The following is a 14,964-nucleotide window of genomic DNA, read 5'->3' as shown; positions in this document are numbered from 1 at the left end:
CATGAAGAGGGGCCTCAGAAGATTATCTCAGGGTCTGGGATCCTTACTTCATCTAAGTCAGTGAAAGCTTATACCATTTCTCTCCTGCTCTGAGACTTCAAAACGAGTTGCTCTTTCAAAGTCATATGCCTGTATCTGGTGGTACAGCAGCCTCTTTTTCTGTTATTACATTTGGACTAAGAAGATTCAGATAAATCAAGGTCCTGTATTCCGTGAGGCCGAAATTTTTAACTAAATTTGCAAGCTGTTGAATAACATTTTGTTTATTCTGATTATATTTTTCCTTTTAAGTTATTTCAGTATAGGGGCAAAGAAACCTCAAAGAAAGAAGAGGGATGAGGTGGTGAGTATTTGATCAGTGGCGTTTTCATTTATTTGGCAGCAGGAAACGTTTGCTCAGTGTTCCTAGCACCAACTCATTTAAAAAGACAAGTTCAAGGCACCTTTGAAATTATGCTAAAGTCATGCTCAACTTCCATAAGCTCCAGCCAGCATAGCCCCAATGACCAGTGATTTTTAAATCCCTGGAGGACCGCAAGTTCCCCACCCTTCCTTTAGACCAGGGGTAGTCAACCTTTTTCATGGGTGGCGCTGTGGGTTAAACCACAGAGCCTAGGACTTGCTGATCAGAAGGTCGGCGGTTCGAATCCCCACGACGGGGTGAGCTCCCGTTGCTCATTCCCTGCTCCTGCCAACCTAGCAGTTCAAAAGCATGTCAAAGCGCTAGTAGATAAATAGGTACTGCTCTGGCGGGAAGGTAAACGGCGTTTCTGTGCGCTGCTCTGGTTTGCCAGAAGCGGCTTAGTCATGCTGGCCACATGACCTGGAAGCTGTATGCCGGCTCCCTTGGCCAATAAAGCGAGATGAGCGCCGCTACCCCAGAGTCGTCCGCGACTGGACCTAATGGTCAGGGGTCCCTTTACCTTTACCTTTAGTCAACCTTTTTTCTTGATGGTAAAATTTCCTTACCGCCCACTAGTGCTGCAGTAACATGTGGTGTAGAACCCCCTACCGCCCACCTGGAATCCTGAAACGCCCACTAGTGGGCGGTAGGGACCAGGTTGACTACTCCTGGTTTAGACTAACCATGATTTGTTCAAGTTTATGCAAAACTGCAAACAGTGGGTAGTTTAAAAGTGGAAGCAAAGAAAAGAACCCCCACTGTCTTTCGATGCTGTAGTTTGCCCATAGAGAGACCTGTAAGTTTGGCCATGGAGTAAATAGACAGCTGTTTTAGGGAGATTTTAATCAGGAAGACAGCATTGGGGTGGAAAGGCTAACCTCTCTCCTCCCGCATACCTGCGGTCCCAATCCAGATAGTTCACATGCATGGAACATCTGTTTTGCCTTGAAGCGAAGGAACTTCCTCCTTCTGCCTGATAGTGACTCTCCTGCTGTGCCAAACAACAACTTTCAAAGGTTGCTGAAAAGGCAGTGGTTGTGACACAGCATGTTAGGAAGTGCAAATCATATATAAATTGGGACTTTAGGATCCTTGTAGATTTCTCCAACTTCTGAGCAAGTGTAGCAGCTTAAATTATATCATTTTATTTATATATACTGCCCGCTTTAATTATTAAATTTTAATAATTGCATCATACAATTTGAGTTTCACTGTTTTTGCAGATTCGACCCGTGGTCCACAGTAATATAAAAGTACCTTCCAAATGGCAATCAAACTATAATAAGCCACTAAATATTAGGTAAGTATATGGTTGTTGTTGTTGTTTAAAAATAGTGCATATATTATGAACAAATCCTCAGATGTTATCAATGTTCTTCTGAAATAAAAAATAACTATAAAGATGGCTAGAGTGTTTGACTAGGATCTGTGTTCAGATCCTTAGTTAGGCATGAAGTTAACCAGGTGACCTTTGGCTAGTCATTGCCTGTGTCCGAAACATCACCGCTAGGCACGTCCAAAGTCTGCTTCGGGGGCTTAATTCAGCCAGCTGGTTGGTTTAATCTGGCCCCTGTGGCAGTTTATTTCCTGGGGTAAAATCCTAAGAAAACCTCAACAACTTTGGCCCTTCACTTCATCAAATCTGGCCCTCTTTGAAAAAAGTTTGGACACCACTGCATGGCATAAACCATGGCTCACCATGCACAAAGACTGGGGACAAATAAACAACAACCCCCAGCTTAATGTTACCTATGAAAAGGTGCAGGTAGTCTTGGGCCATCTAGATGTCCCTGAGCAATTCTCATCATCCTTGGCTGTTGACCATGTGCACTGGTCTTATGGGAGTTGTAGTTCAGTAACATCCGAGGGCTGGAAGTTTCCCACACTTGCCTCAGAACAAGGGCTGCAAACAGGCACGACAGTCTTTGTTCCCTTTGTATGCTAATGGGAAGGAGCAAAACTATTGGGACACATTCATGGTAAACGATTAACTGTGGTTTACCATGGTATGCAGATGGGCCTGCTACCTCTCAGCCTAGCCTATGTCATAGGATTGCTGTGGACAGTGCTTTTTTCCTAGAAACCTAACTCACCATGATGTTACAGTAAGTGCTACTCTTTTTAACAACAATAAAACAGAGGTTCCAGTACCGCGTACCCTTGAGTGCCCCTTGGGGGAAAAAAGCACTGGTTGTGAGGAGAGAATCATGTATGCCGTCCTGGGCTCCTTGGAGAATGGGTGGGATAAAAATACACAGAATAAATTACAGAACTTAGGTTTGTCTCCATGTGAGAGAAGTTTTGCAGAGCATTCTGCTGCCTTTGGTTCTTTTGTAGTACAAGGGAAGTAAGCAAAGTACTAAGCTTTCACAGTGTTTCATCATTCACAGCTACTTGTATTTGAACAATTTGTATTGCTTATCTGGATTGACGAGGATCATGTAAAGACGATCAAATTCTCACTTTTTCAGACTTCTGAGTTACGTAAAGAAAAAGGGCAGGGATGGGTGTGTTTAAAAGTACTTGAAAATGGGTTGGGATATCCTTGACCAGAAGGACTAACAAATACCTTCTTTAGACTATTCATATTTATTATTGGCAACAATATATTTATAAATAAATTTCATTTTAATTTAGGGTTCATGGTTTGTATCTGTGCCCTGAGAATTCCACTAGATGGCCCCAAATATCCTCTGATAGCAACCTCTGTGGCTTTTAGAATTTTGTTTTAAATATAAGCAGCCAAATATAAATGCTTGACTTGAGAGTTAATCTGAAATCAAGCTGGATTTGAGTTTGTTGGTGTCTCTGGTAACGTCTCTCTCTTACATAATAGATGGTGGTTCATATTTATGGGTGGATGTTCTGTATTATTTTGTTAATACTATTGCTACAAGTCTGTCATTGCCTTTTGCTTGAACAATAAAGCTATTTGATTTGAGACCAGAATTGTATATCAGATCATGGAGGTTTGTACCTTGCAATTTTGGGTACATAGCTGTACTATGGATGATATTTGAATATTTATAAGATAAAAATGCACTTGTAACCACACACACACAAAATAACAGTTCTTGTAATGTGAATTAAATATCTGTTGAGGTCCTGTTACTTGTGACGTTTAGGAACTGTATTCAACTAAGTTGTTACCTTTAATCAGAGTCGACTCATTGAAATTAATGAACTTAAGTCTGTGCACACATTAGTGGCTTAAAACACATCGAGGTTGCTTTCTCTGTGTGTTTTTCAAGTTCAGTTTACCTATTGCTGTGCACATTAGCATGACTTGATGTGTATTGAAGCCACGTGCTGTATGCCCACACCAGTAAGTGGAAACTGGGTAGTGATGTCTTCACCTTATGGAATTGCCCAACTGTTTCCCCACACAGTTTCTACCCCTGGAAATTCATAAGGAAAGCTCAAATGCACAGACCCAGGTTTCAATGTGACCATGTTCAAGTTGCCTTGAAGGTGGCTTGGGAGAAAAAACACCAATACACAGTATTTCACTAGAAACTACAGGATAATTCTGGGCAAATTTATGTGTTCACGGATTCAAAAATGAGTGGTGGTGGCACAATAGAACCAGTAAAATCATCATGTCTATTAACTTCAATGGATTTAGTAAATAGGATAAAATGGGAGAGGCAGAGGCGTTTATGCTGACTTAATTTCTTTAGAGGAAAAGGTGGAATATAATTGTGATAAATTATTAGCTTAGAAAATCATTACATTCTTTGATGTAATAGGGAAGCATCGTTGGAATGAAGCAAAGAGCTATAATATCAAATCCTCAAATATACTGCTAACTAGCCGGATTGTGATCTTTGCTGCCCCAGAATGAACCTTCTCATTTTCTGTCTTATCTCTCTGCAGCCTTTAGGCCAGGGGGTAACAGGTTAGAAGCAAATATGAAATACTCTATTAGAAGCCAAATTAACCAGCTGAATGGTTAGCAGAATCTTAAAATCTTGAGCTCTGCAGCTCTCTTAGTTTCCATCAAGAAAAGCCAGTTTATGCATAAAAGACTTCTGGAGCAGGGTCAGCTGTAATGGGAATACTGTAGACTGGAAAGAACACCTTTGAGTCAGTCTCTCACCCCAAAAGTAATGAGCCATAGCACTTGACAGACTTAAAGAGGAGCTTCATCCAGGTGATGATCAACACTGTGTCTGCAAAGATACAATTAAAAACCAGGCAACATCTAGCACAACATGTTACTATTGCTACAACAGCATATAATTAAGTGGTCCATCAAGACCCTCAGCAATTCAGAAGTGATCTGTGGGGGAAAGTTTGAGAACCACTGCCATAATGTAGTTTTATTGATACACTCTGTGATGCCAAAGCAGGATGTGAAAGTAGGTTGGGTCAAGTATACAGAGCTGGATCTTTAGCACTGCTTATATTATTGTATAGTTAAAGCCATGGTTTTCCCAGTAGTGATGTATGGAAGTGAGAGCTGGACCATAAAGAAGGCTGATCGCCGAAGAATTGATGCTTTTGAATTAAGGTGCTGGAGGAGACTCTTGAGAGTCCCATGGAGTGCAAGAAGACCAAACCTATCCATTCTTAAGGAAATCAGCCCTGGGTGCTCATTGGAAGGACAGATCCTGAAACTGAGGCTCCAATACTTTGGCCACCTCATGAGAAGAGAAGACTCCCTGGAAAAGACCCTGATGTTGGGAAAGATGGAGGGCACAAGGAGAAGGGGACAACAGAGGACGAGATGTTTGGACAGTGTTCTTGAAGCTGCCAGCATGATTTTGACCAAACTGTGGGAGGCAGTGGGAGACAGGAGTGCCTGGCGTGCTCTGGTCCATGGGGTCACGAAGAGTCGGATATGACTAAACAACAACAACATACTATTGTAGTCATAGTTAACCCAGCCTTATATATCAGATGTGTTGCTTAGCTTTTCATATGAGAGAATAGAACTACTACCCCTTTCGTAGTAACATGCTTTAAGGAAGTAAACAGCGGTGTTAAGAAAAATCCTTTCAGCAAATCTTGTTGCTGTATTGTGTGTGTTGGCTCTTCGTTTGATTACACTATTACTGTAGGAGGAATGATGCCCCACTACACAGACACACTTTAAGCAGGGGAAAATAGAGGAGTGGAGATTTGGAATAGCCATTCTCCAAAAATATATAGGTACTTCAACTGGCTTAGTGTCTGTCTGTGATTTATCCAAACTTTTGCTTCTTTTCAAAGCTTTTGCAGCCCAGTTCCTAATCATATTTACTCAGAAGTAAGTCCCATTGATTTCATTTATACTTAACTTCCAGGTCAGTATACTTAAGATTACAGCTTTAGTCTCACAGTGGTTCCATGGATCTTTGCAGGTAGAGGAAGAGCCATTTTCTAATGTGAGCTTCGCTGAAGAAATCAATTGATTCTATTATCTCTTTAAAAGGATTGTGGTTTATTTCCTCTGGGAATTGTTGAGGACATCTTTTGTCGGTATAGGAGAAAGTAATTGAATTTTCAAAGGCTGTATCTTCCTTGGGTTCTCCAACTGAACGTATTTCACTTTTTCCCCTATCATGTCAGATGGAAATGGGTGAAAATATACAATACTATCTGATGAGTTAAAATGTTTTGTCGGAGAGGTTGAGATTTGAAGCTTGTCCCTGAAATGTAACTAGCTGGATTCCTAATGAAACATATTCTTATCAAAGTAATTTTCTAAAAACAGTACTTTCCCCCCAGAAGTTTCCTTACTTAGAATAGCTTCCAGTAGCACCTTATCTGAAGAAGTGTGCATGCACACGAAAGCTCATACCAAGAACTAACTTAGTTGGTCTTTAAGGTGCTACTGGAAGGAATTTTTTTATTTTGTTTTGACTATGGCAGACCAACACGGCTACCTATCTGTAATTAGAATAGCTTGTTCATATGTCTTCTTGATAGTGTTTTCACAAACGGAGACTTGTTGATACCACCTGTGAAAATTCTCCTCCCAAAGTTCACGCTGAAAAGTTGGAATGGTGTCCTTGGACTGATAAATGAAAAAGTGTCTTCTCGCTCTGGGGGTATCCATAGGTAAGCAGTGCTTATGTGGCTAATGTCATGTGTACACAACTTCTGAAGACAGTGGTGGGAGTACACCAGATGCAGAGTAGACGGGATTGTATACACAGCCTTAGATTACTTTAAAAGCAGCTGAGTCACATTCATTGTGGCTACTGGCTATTGAAGCAAGGCAGCAAGTATCTGAATGCCAACTCCTGAGGAGCAACAACAAGAGAGGTATATTGCCCACATGCCCTACTTGTGGGCTTTCTATAGTTATTTGAGTGGCCAGCATTGTGTCTTCACTGGGCCAGTGTAGTCTTCATGGGTGTAGCCAAGATTTTTGTTGGGGGGGGGAAGCCTTTTGTTAGGCAGAGGGCCTTCTCGGTGATGGCCCCTGCCCTGTGGAACGCCCTCCCATCAGATGTCAAGAAATAAACAACTATCTTGACTTTTAGAAGACATCTGAAGGCCGCCCTGTTTAGGGAAGCTTTTAATGTTTGATGTTTTATTCTATTTTTAATCTGTTGGGAGCTGCCCAGAGTGGCTGGGGAAACCCAGCTGGATGGGCGGGGTATATAATAATATTATTATTATTATTATTATTATTATTATTATTATTATTATTATTAGGGGGGGCAGGCCTCTTGTTTGGGGGGCCGAACCTCAGTTATGTATTTTTATTTATTTGTATTGATTTAGGAGGGGCAGCTGCCTTTCCTTGCCTCCCCCTTGGCTACGTCCTGGTAGTCTTTGAAAATTGCTTCAGAAAAATGGAACCAATTTTCTGGGTTTTTCCAAAGTTATAATTAAACAAGCTGCTAGTAGAGCTGATAATTATGCACACTGGAGGGACTGTATTCTGTTGATAGGTATAATATACTTACTTTTTCAATATGCATTTCTTACAGGCTGTTTACATTAAATGGCCAGTCTGTACATGGATCTGATGAGCTAGAACATAACCATTTTTACGTTGCATGTGGCAAAGAAAAATTTCAGCCTTTGCCGTACTGGCAGCATCCTAGAGTTCCAGAAGATATTCGGCGGTGAGCACAATATTAATGATATAACTTAATTGATGTTACATTGCTGGGATATTAAAAACTGACATTATACCTCCTGTCACTCCCCCAACCCCAACCCCCCTTTGCTTGGGTTGGTATAAGTATTTTGCTAATATGGATTTCAGCCCTTTTAGCGGAAGTTAGTGTTGCTAAATTGTTGCTAAATTGTTCCAAATTCTATTGAAATCTGTAAACATTAAGCACCTGAGTCCTGTTAAACCGTCTTGGAATGTTGCTTTCTTTATTGTAGGGAGTTTTTAGAGACAGGACGAACCCTTGCTTTCTTAGGCATTCGATAGATTGACTTTCATATTCATGTCACTTGGGATTTAAGTGCTAAGCATTTTGGGGGGGTTTCTTTTAATGGGAAAGGGCAAACGCTATAGGACAAGTGACTTCATAACAGTTGAGATGCACAGGAAATATGAAATGGTTTGGAAAGGTTTACATATATTGAAAGCAGCAGCTTGAGCCCACAGCAATCCCATTGCCTCAAATGATTGGTTCATAGCACTTCTATTTTACACCAGTGGCATTTATTTATTTATTTATTTATTTATTTATTTATTTTCCATTTCATAACATTTAAATACATCCTTGTTGTTCACATATGTTTTTGCTTATATGAGCTAATCGACTTCCCTCCCTCCCGTCTAATGGTTTCCCTAATTCCCTAAGTGTTGTTAACTGTTTACAAATTTCCTTCAAATATTGTACAAATTTATTCCAAACTTTTTGGAAGGCTTGATCGCGCTGGTTTTGGATTTTCCCGGTTAGTTTCGCCAGTTCTGCATATTCCACCATCTTTATCTGCCACTCTTCTATTGTTGGTAATTCCTGCTGCTTCCATTTTTGGGCTAAAAGAATCCTTGCTGCCATTGTTGCATACATAAATAATTTCTGATCTTTTTTCAGGATTTCTTCACCTACTATACCCAATAAAAATGCTTCTGGTTTGTTTTTTTTAAATGTACTTTTGTACATTTTCTTTAACTCATTATATATCATTTCCCAGTAAGTTTTACTTTACTTCGTGTCCACCACATATGATAGAAATTTCCATCCTTTTCTTTACATTTCCTTATTTCTAGTCTTATACATTTTAGCACATTTAGTTGGTGTTATATACCTTCTATACATCATTATCATAACCTTTTCTTTTAAAGCACCACAGGCAGTAAATTGAATTCCTTTGTTCCATAACTTTTCCCATAACTCTTAACTGAATATTATAACCAAAATCCTTAGCCCATTTTGGATATGTTTACATTTCATGCTAAACCATGTCTTAGCACTGCACACACTGGTTGGGCTTCCACCCCACCCCTGCCTTTCCTGCCCTCCTTGCATCCACCCGTAAAACACACACACACACAAATCCAGCCACTGTAGTCTGTTAAGGATTTCTGGGAATTGTAACTCTGTGAAGAGTAAACTACAATGCCCAGAATTCTTTGAGATAGAGAGAGAATGTGCTTTGAATGTACTTTAAAGGCATAGTGTGTACACACTCTGGCAGCTTTGGGTGCCAATTTCATTTAAATTTAGTCATTGCATTCAACCCAGGATCGTGGTTTTATCACTAACCTCTGTGGTTTACCACTAACCTCTGTGGTTCTGAAGCTGGCTTGTTCTTACAGAGACCTTACATTTTAGTATTTATATCAGGCTTCCTCAACCTTGGCCCTCCAGATGTTTTGAGACTACAATTCCCATCATCCCTGACCACTGGTCCTGCTAGCTAGGGATCATGGGAGTTGTAGGCCAAAAACATCTGGAGGGCCGAGGCTGAGGAAGCCTGATTTATATCATAGAGGTGATAGATCCTGCATGGTAGTAAAATCAATGAGGAGCAAATTATAGATCTACTTCAGTGCAAATCTTCAATGAATAAAGTGCATCATGGTTTGATTCCTCCCCCTTTGTATTTTTGCGGGAAGAAGTTTTTAAACTGTTAAAAGTTTTTAAACTGAGCATAGTTAGTGGAAACCACTAACTACCATCAAAGTAACAGGGCAGGGGGTGCAAAACAAACCCAGAAAACCATAGGGAACTTGATCTTGCAGACAGCACAGCACAAGAGATACTACTTTGTGAAAGAATTGAAGAATGTTGGATTCATTTCAATGGATCTGTCTACTAGCCAGCAGCTGTTAGGATCTCTTCTTCACTGTTTTTTTTTCCAGAGCTACCCTCCTTTCCCCCCCTTTTGTGGAAGAATCAAGCAGTGAGTCTGAGCCATTACAGCTGCTCCCCCCCCCCCCTTTCAGAGCTCTTGCTCTGACTGGACACAGGAAGGGAGCTGCATGTGTTGAAAGCATAGCGCAACTCTTGTGTTCACTGCTCTGGCCTGGCTGCCTCTCTGAGTGAACTTGCTTGAGGAACATAGGATTCACAGAACAGTTGGAAAGGGGATCCCAAGGGTCGTTGAGTCCAACTTGCTGCAGTGCAGTAATCTCAACTAAAGCATCCGTAACAGATGACCATTCAGCCTCTGCTTATGAAAGTACCACCTAAGTCAGGTATCCCCAAACTTGGCCCTCCAGCTGTTTTGGGACTACAATCCCATCATCCCTGACCACTGGTCCTGTTAGATAGGGATGGTAGGAGTTGTAGTCCCAAAACAGCTGGAGGGCCAAGTGTGGGAATGCCTGCCCTAAGTCAACAGAAATGTGGATGTGATGGCCTGGGAATCGGATTCAGAGGCTGAACCTGAGGAATCCCAGCCTGCACAGGAGTCCCTGCCTCCGGGACCAGCTGAGCCGGGGCTGGGGCTTGAACCTGAAGGGCCCTCACCTGTGCCGAATCCTCAGGAGCAGACACCAGCTGAATCTGCTCTGGCTCCGGAAGTGATCGAGGACCCATTGCCTGCAGGTGCTCCACTCTCAGCCCCGTCAGGGGAAGCTGAGGTTGCCTCTGGGTCCGGTAACCCTCCAGCCTCTCCTGAGCTGCAGAGGCTCAGGGCAGAGAGGCGGAGGGAACTAAGTTCCCGCAGGAGGAGTGCTCGCCTCCAGGCCAGGAGAGGTGAGTCACCTGTGGACCAGACCGCCCTATGCCTCGGGGCAGATAAAAGCCAGCCAGCTCAGTCCCAGCTTGCGGGAGCAACATTGTTGGTAACCTGTTCTTGCCGGCACCCTGTCCTGCTCTTCTGCCAGAGTTCCTGACGACACCTGACTCCTTGCCTTGAACCCCGCTTCAGCCTTGACGGACAGCCTCCATACCACACCCTTGACCTCGGCCTGGACTCGGACCATGCCACACGGTAACCCCCCAGGACCAGCACAGTGGAAGAGATTTGTAGGCTTGTTTCAACCTGGCCAGCATCCTTTGCAGGCACACTGAAGGCATGTTCTAGAAGCCTCTATGCCATAGTGTCTATAGTGTTGCACCCTGCAGAGCCAGAGGGCTCACAGGAGTTTGGGTTTTGCAGAAGAACCAAGGAAAAAGTCTAAAACGCCAGAGTGACCACTTCCAGTGTTTTTATTGAAGAGCACCTGTGGGACGGACTCCACAGCAAGGAGATGGCTTAGTCCAGTGAGGGACTGTCCGCACCCAAGCTAAGATGCATACATTCATTATACAATGGAATAGCATTTGTCACACGGTAAAACAGGTGGTAAATGCCCAAACATTGCCAATGTTTCTCCTCTTTGTGCCCAACCTCCCAGGCCCACAGATAAGGGTACCATCCAAGCTGGCCAATTAGTGGAGATCATAGCAAGCCATGTATGAGCTCCATGCTACAGCTTACTACCAATTAAGGATGGGGTCATCTTGAGTACCAACATGGCGTAAGCAGAGCATCTGGAACAGTCCACCATGTAGCTGGCACCTGGTGGGAGCTCTTCTTTGCTCTTTTGCCCCTCAGCTACTGTTATCTAGCCATATTGACTTGAATTAGTTCAGATGGCCAAGTATTTTCCCATTGTTTTTATTCCATCCCACAGTAATGTTTGTTATCTCACCACAGTTTACTTTCTGTGTCTGAAGCTGGTTTTGAAGCGATCAGACGTCCTTTCATCATACGTCAATAACTCTCCCACAATGTTGGGAGAGTTTTCTTGGTCTGTGGTTCAGGTTTTGTTTCCACCTTTCATACTGATCCAATTAGGCTTGTGTAAAATAAAACAGATATTCTTAGTGTTTGTTCCCCAACATAAATGCTTTCATCTCTTTGCTTATGAGGTTATGGTTGAGGGCAGCTCGTTTTCAGGAAACACTTGTCATAGAGCATTCTTTAATGTATTTCCATTTGCTCTGATTTAGCTCAAGAGCTGAATCCTGAAGGTCCATTCCTGAAGGTCAGTCAGACCATCTTGTTAGAATGCTTTTCTTTTTTTTTTTTGCCCCAGTCACTCTCTATCAGATTCCTTTAGCTGAGAGACATCAGGTGACTGACTTCTTGGAGCTCTGCCCACACTTTCATTAAGCCTCCTTATCTTGATATAGGCCATGACTTAAATCCTTCTTTGTAAAAGTTATTCACATTCTCTCACTCTCTACTTAAATACAGTCATACCTCAGGTTACAGAAACTTCAGGTTGCATTTTTTCGGGTTACGGATGCGCCAAAACCCGTAGTACTGGAATGGGTTGCTTCCAGGTTTTGGCAGTTGCGCATGCACAGAAGCGCTAAATCGTGCTTTGCGCATGAGCACCAAATTGCAACCCGTGCTGCGGGTTGCGAATGCTGTGGGTTGTGAACGTGCATTCCGCACGGATCACGTTCGAAACCCGAGTGTCCACTGTAATGGTTATTCATTCGTTTTGTACTTAGGGTTATGCCCAGTGTGTTTTTGTTCTGTTTCTTGCTTTTTTGTGGGGGCGCAACCTTTGTGCAGAAGCTCTGGACTTTGTAGAAAGCTACAAAGGGGCCGAGTTGCACAGTTATGCAGACTACAGCCTTACTATTTTCAGCCATGGTTATAAATAGAAAGGCAGTCTGTCCCACCAATTAAGCTTATTGCTTCAGCTGAGTGTAAACTCTTCCTAGAAACTGCAGTAGTGAGCGACAGTACAGGATCCAGGCAGGCAGTAGCCTTGTTTCTGTAAATATAGTAAGAGCTGCATTTTTATTTTTATTTTGTTTAAAACTTATGGCAGATCTGCTTCACTTAGCAAATTCTTCTGACGTAGAGGTCAACAGCTTTCTCTTTCTCTTATAAAATAGGGCAGTATTCCTTTTTTACATCCAAAGTTTTGCCTCATTAGACAGAAAGTGTGGTCTGTGATCTATTCCAATATCCTGAGTAAATTAATTTTCATGTTTAAAAATATATAGCATACATTGTTCATAGAGAAGCTTTTGAATATGTTTTCCTTCAGTCTTCCTTTTTCCTGTTTCACCAGCTTCCCTGCCCCATGTTTTTTATTTTATTTTTAAAAAACGAATCATGGATATAAAATCAATTATGCCTGATCAATAGATGGTATGACATATTCTTAATTTGCACAGTTTATTCCAGCTGCAGAATCTGGGGTCCTTTCTCGCAGAATTTACAACATTTGAGACACAGAATACATAGGCTGACTGTGTGTAGTCACTCCCTGCTTTTGGCACTGCATATGATAAATAAATTGTAATTCTGTACCTATCTGTGCAGACATTTGTCTCACTGAAGCCAGAAACTATGGTTGCCTGCCCTAAATGATTGCAGCCCTCCTTTTGTATTCAGTTTCAGAAATAAGGAAAATGTTAGAAGATGGTTTTGTTTTTTTAATTGCTGCTAACTAAGAAGTGTCTAAACATTACCTGGCATGGTCTCTAGTAATCACTCCCTTCAGAAGCAAAATGTTTGCACCCTTAAAAAAGTATTATATTAAACACCCATTGAGAATTTGAGAGCCAGTATGGTCTAGTGGTTAAGAGCAGTAGACTCATAATCTGGTGAACCGGGTTCGCGTCTCCCCTCCTCCACATGCAGCTGCTGGGTGACCTTGGGCTAGTCACACTTCTTTGAAGTCTCTCAGCCCCACTCACCTCACAGAGTGTTTGCTGTGTGGGAGGAAGGGAAAGGAGATTGTTAGCTGCTTTGAGACTCCTTCGAGTAGTGATAAAGCGGGATATCACATCCAAACTCTTCTTCTTCTATTTGTAACTTCAAGAAGCCAACTGGATGTTGGTGCCTCTTAGAAGAATAAATGATGGTGGAAGCATTTACATGCTTCCAGATATCGATAAACAGTTTTCTAAGCAGAAAGAACATGCCTAGGGGAACTTGTAGGAAGGAAGCTTCTACCCATAACTATTCATCACATGGTTTGTGGACTGTGGAAGTTAAGCACCAAGCACCAAAGGATTTGAACCAGGAGTGTTAGAGACCACGCAATAGTTCCTTAGTTGTTATCACCAGGAGTGAGTGAGCTGCAGGTACTTACAGCCTGCAGAGTTTTGAATTCACTTGATTCCATGAGTCTTTAGGGTCAGCCCATCTTATTGGTCCACCATTCTGGACCAATACAGAGAAATATAATAGCTGTTTTCAGACCAGTGCAAAACATCAAACCAAGCAATATGTCCTGGCTTGTCTGTGGGCAATTGGTTATTGCCTGAGATAGACCTGCAGTTATCATGTAGACTAGGGATGGCTAACCTGTGATTCTTCAGATGCTGTTGATCTACAGCTCCCATCATCCCTGACCATTGGTCATGCTGGCTAGGGCTGATGAGAGTCAGAATCCATATGGGCAATACTTAAGTTTGTGCTACCTTTAAAGATAACGGCATTTTAAAACAAGATGGTTGTACTAACAATATTGAGCTTTACACTTATAAATATTCACATTAAATAAATTACACTTTATATTTATAGGTATTATTCTAACACACCTGGACCTCTAGAAAGGCCCCCTTCGAAAAAGGTAAGATTATTTATAATGGCTTTTAAACATTATTATATTCTCTCATCTCCTCACAGTTAAAAATGCTGCATCAACAGCTGCTCACTGTCGAACAGACAAATTTCGGATGAATTCAAGTTTGGCACATCCAAATGGATTTCAATCTCTGGCCCAACTTCAAGGATTTGCAAGGCTCTGCTGTCTACATGGAACTCTGCATGGACAATGTGTGTGAATTACTATACAGTGGTACCTCTGGTTATGAACTTAATTCATTCCGGAGGTCCATTCTTAACCTGAAACCGTTCTTAACCTGAGGTACCACTTTAGATAATGGGGCGTCCCGCTGCCACCGCACGATTTCTGTTCTCATCCTGAGTTAAAGTTCTTAACCCGAGGTACTACTTCCGGGTTAGCAGAATCTGTAACCCAAAGTGTTTGTAACCCAAGGTGTTCCTAACCCGGGGTACCACTGTAGTTGAGATCCAAATACAGCTCAGTCTGTGCTGTGAAGGAGATACTGCCTCCTGGCTCCCTGGCCACAGTACCAACTGCGTTCATTACTCCGGTAGCTTTGAACAGCAGATTGTGATATGCCAGAGATCTCATCTTTAAAGGTGTGTGTGTGTGTACATGGAAT

At 42.1% G+C, this 14,964-nt stretch overlaps 1 protein-coding gene across 6 annotated transcripts in view; it reads left to right on the top strand.

The window, feature by feature from the left end:
- The window catches only part of DCDC2C (doublecortin domain containing 2C), a 58,426-nt gene that overhangs the window by 2,916 nt on the left and 40,546 nt on the right, over positions 1–14,964 (top strand). For all 6 annotated transcript variants that reach the window (XR_013837006.1, XR_013837007.1, XR_013837008.1 and 3 more), the window contains exons 2-6: positions 292–343; positions 1,627–1,703; positions 6,317–6,448; positions 7,330–7,467; positions 14,297–14,345. Coding sequence is in view for 2 of the 6 variants with exons in the window: in XM_079969898.1 (XP_079826024.1) it covers positions 292–343; positions 1,627–1,703; positions 6,317–6,448; positions 7,330–7,467; positions 14,297–14,345 (448 nt within the window). In the remaining 4 variants the exon portion in view is untranslated. The remainder of the gene's footprint in view (positions 1–291; positions 344–1,626; positions 1,704–6,316; positions 6,449–7,329; positions 7,468–14,296; positions 14,346–14,964) is intronic.

This window comes from Podarcis cretensis (assembly GCF_951804945.1).
Source record: "Podarcis cretensis genome assembly, chromosome: 3".
NCBI lineage: Eukaryota > Metazoa > Chordata > Lepidosauria > Squamata > Lacertidae > Podarcis > Podarcis cretensis.
This window is presented reverse-complemented; position numbering and strand designations above follow the sequence as displayed.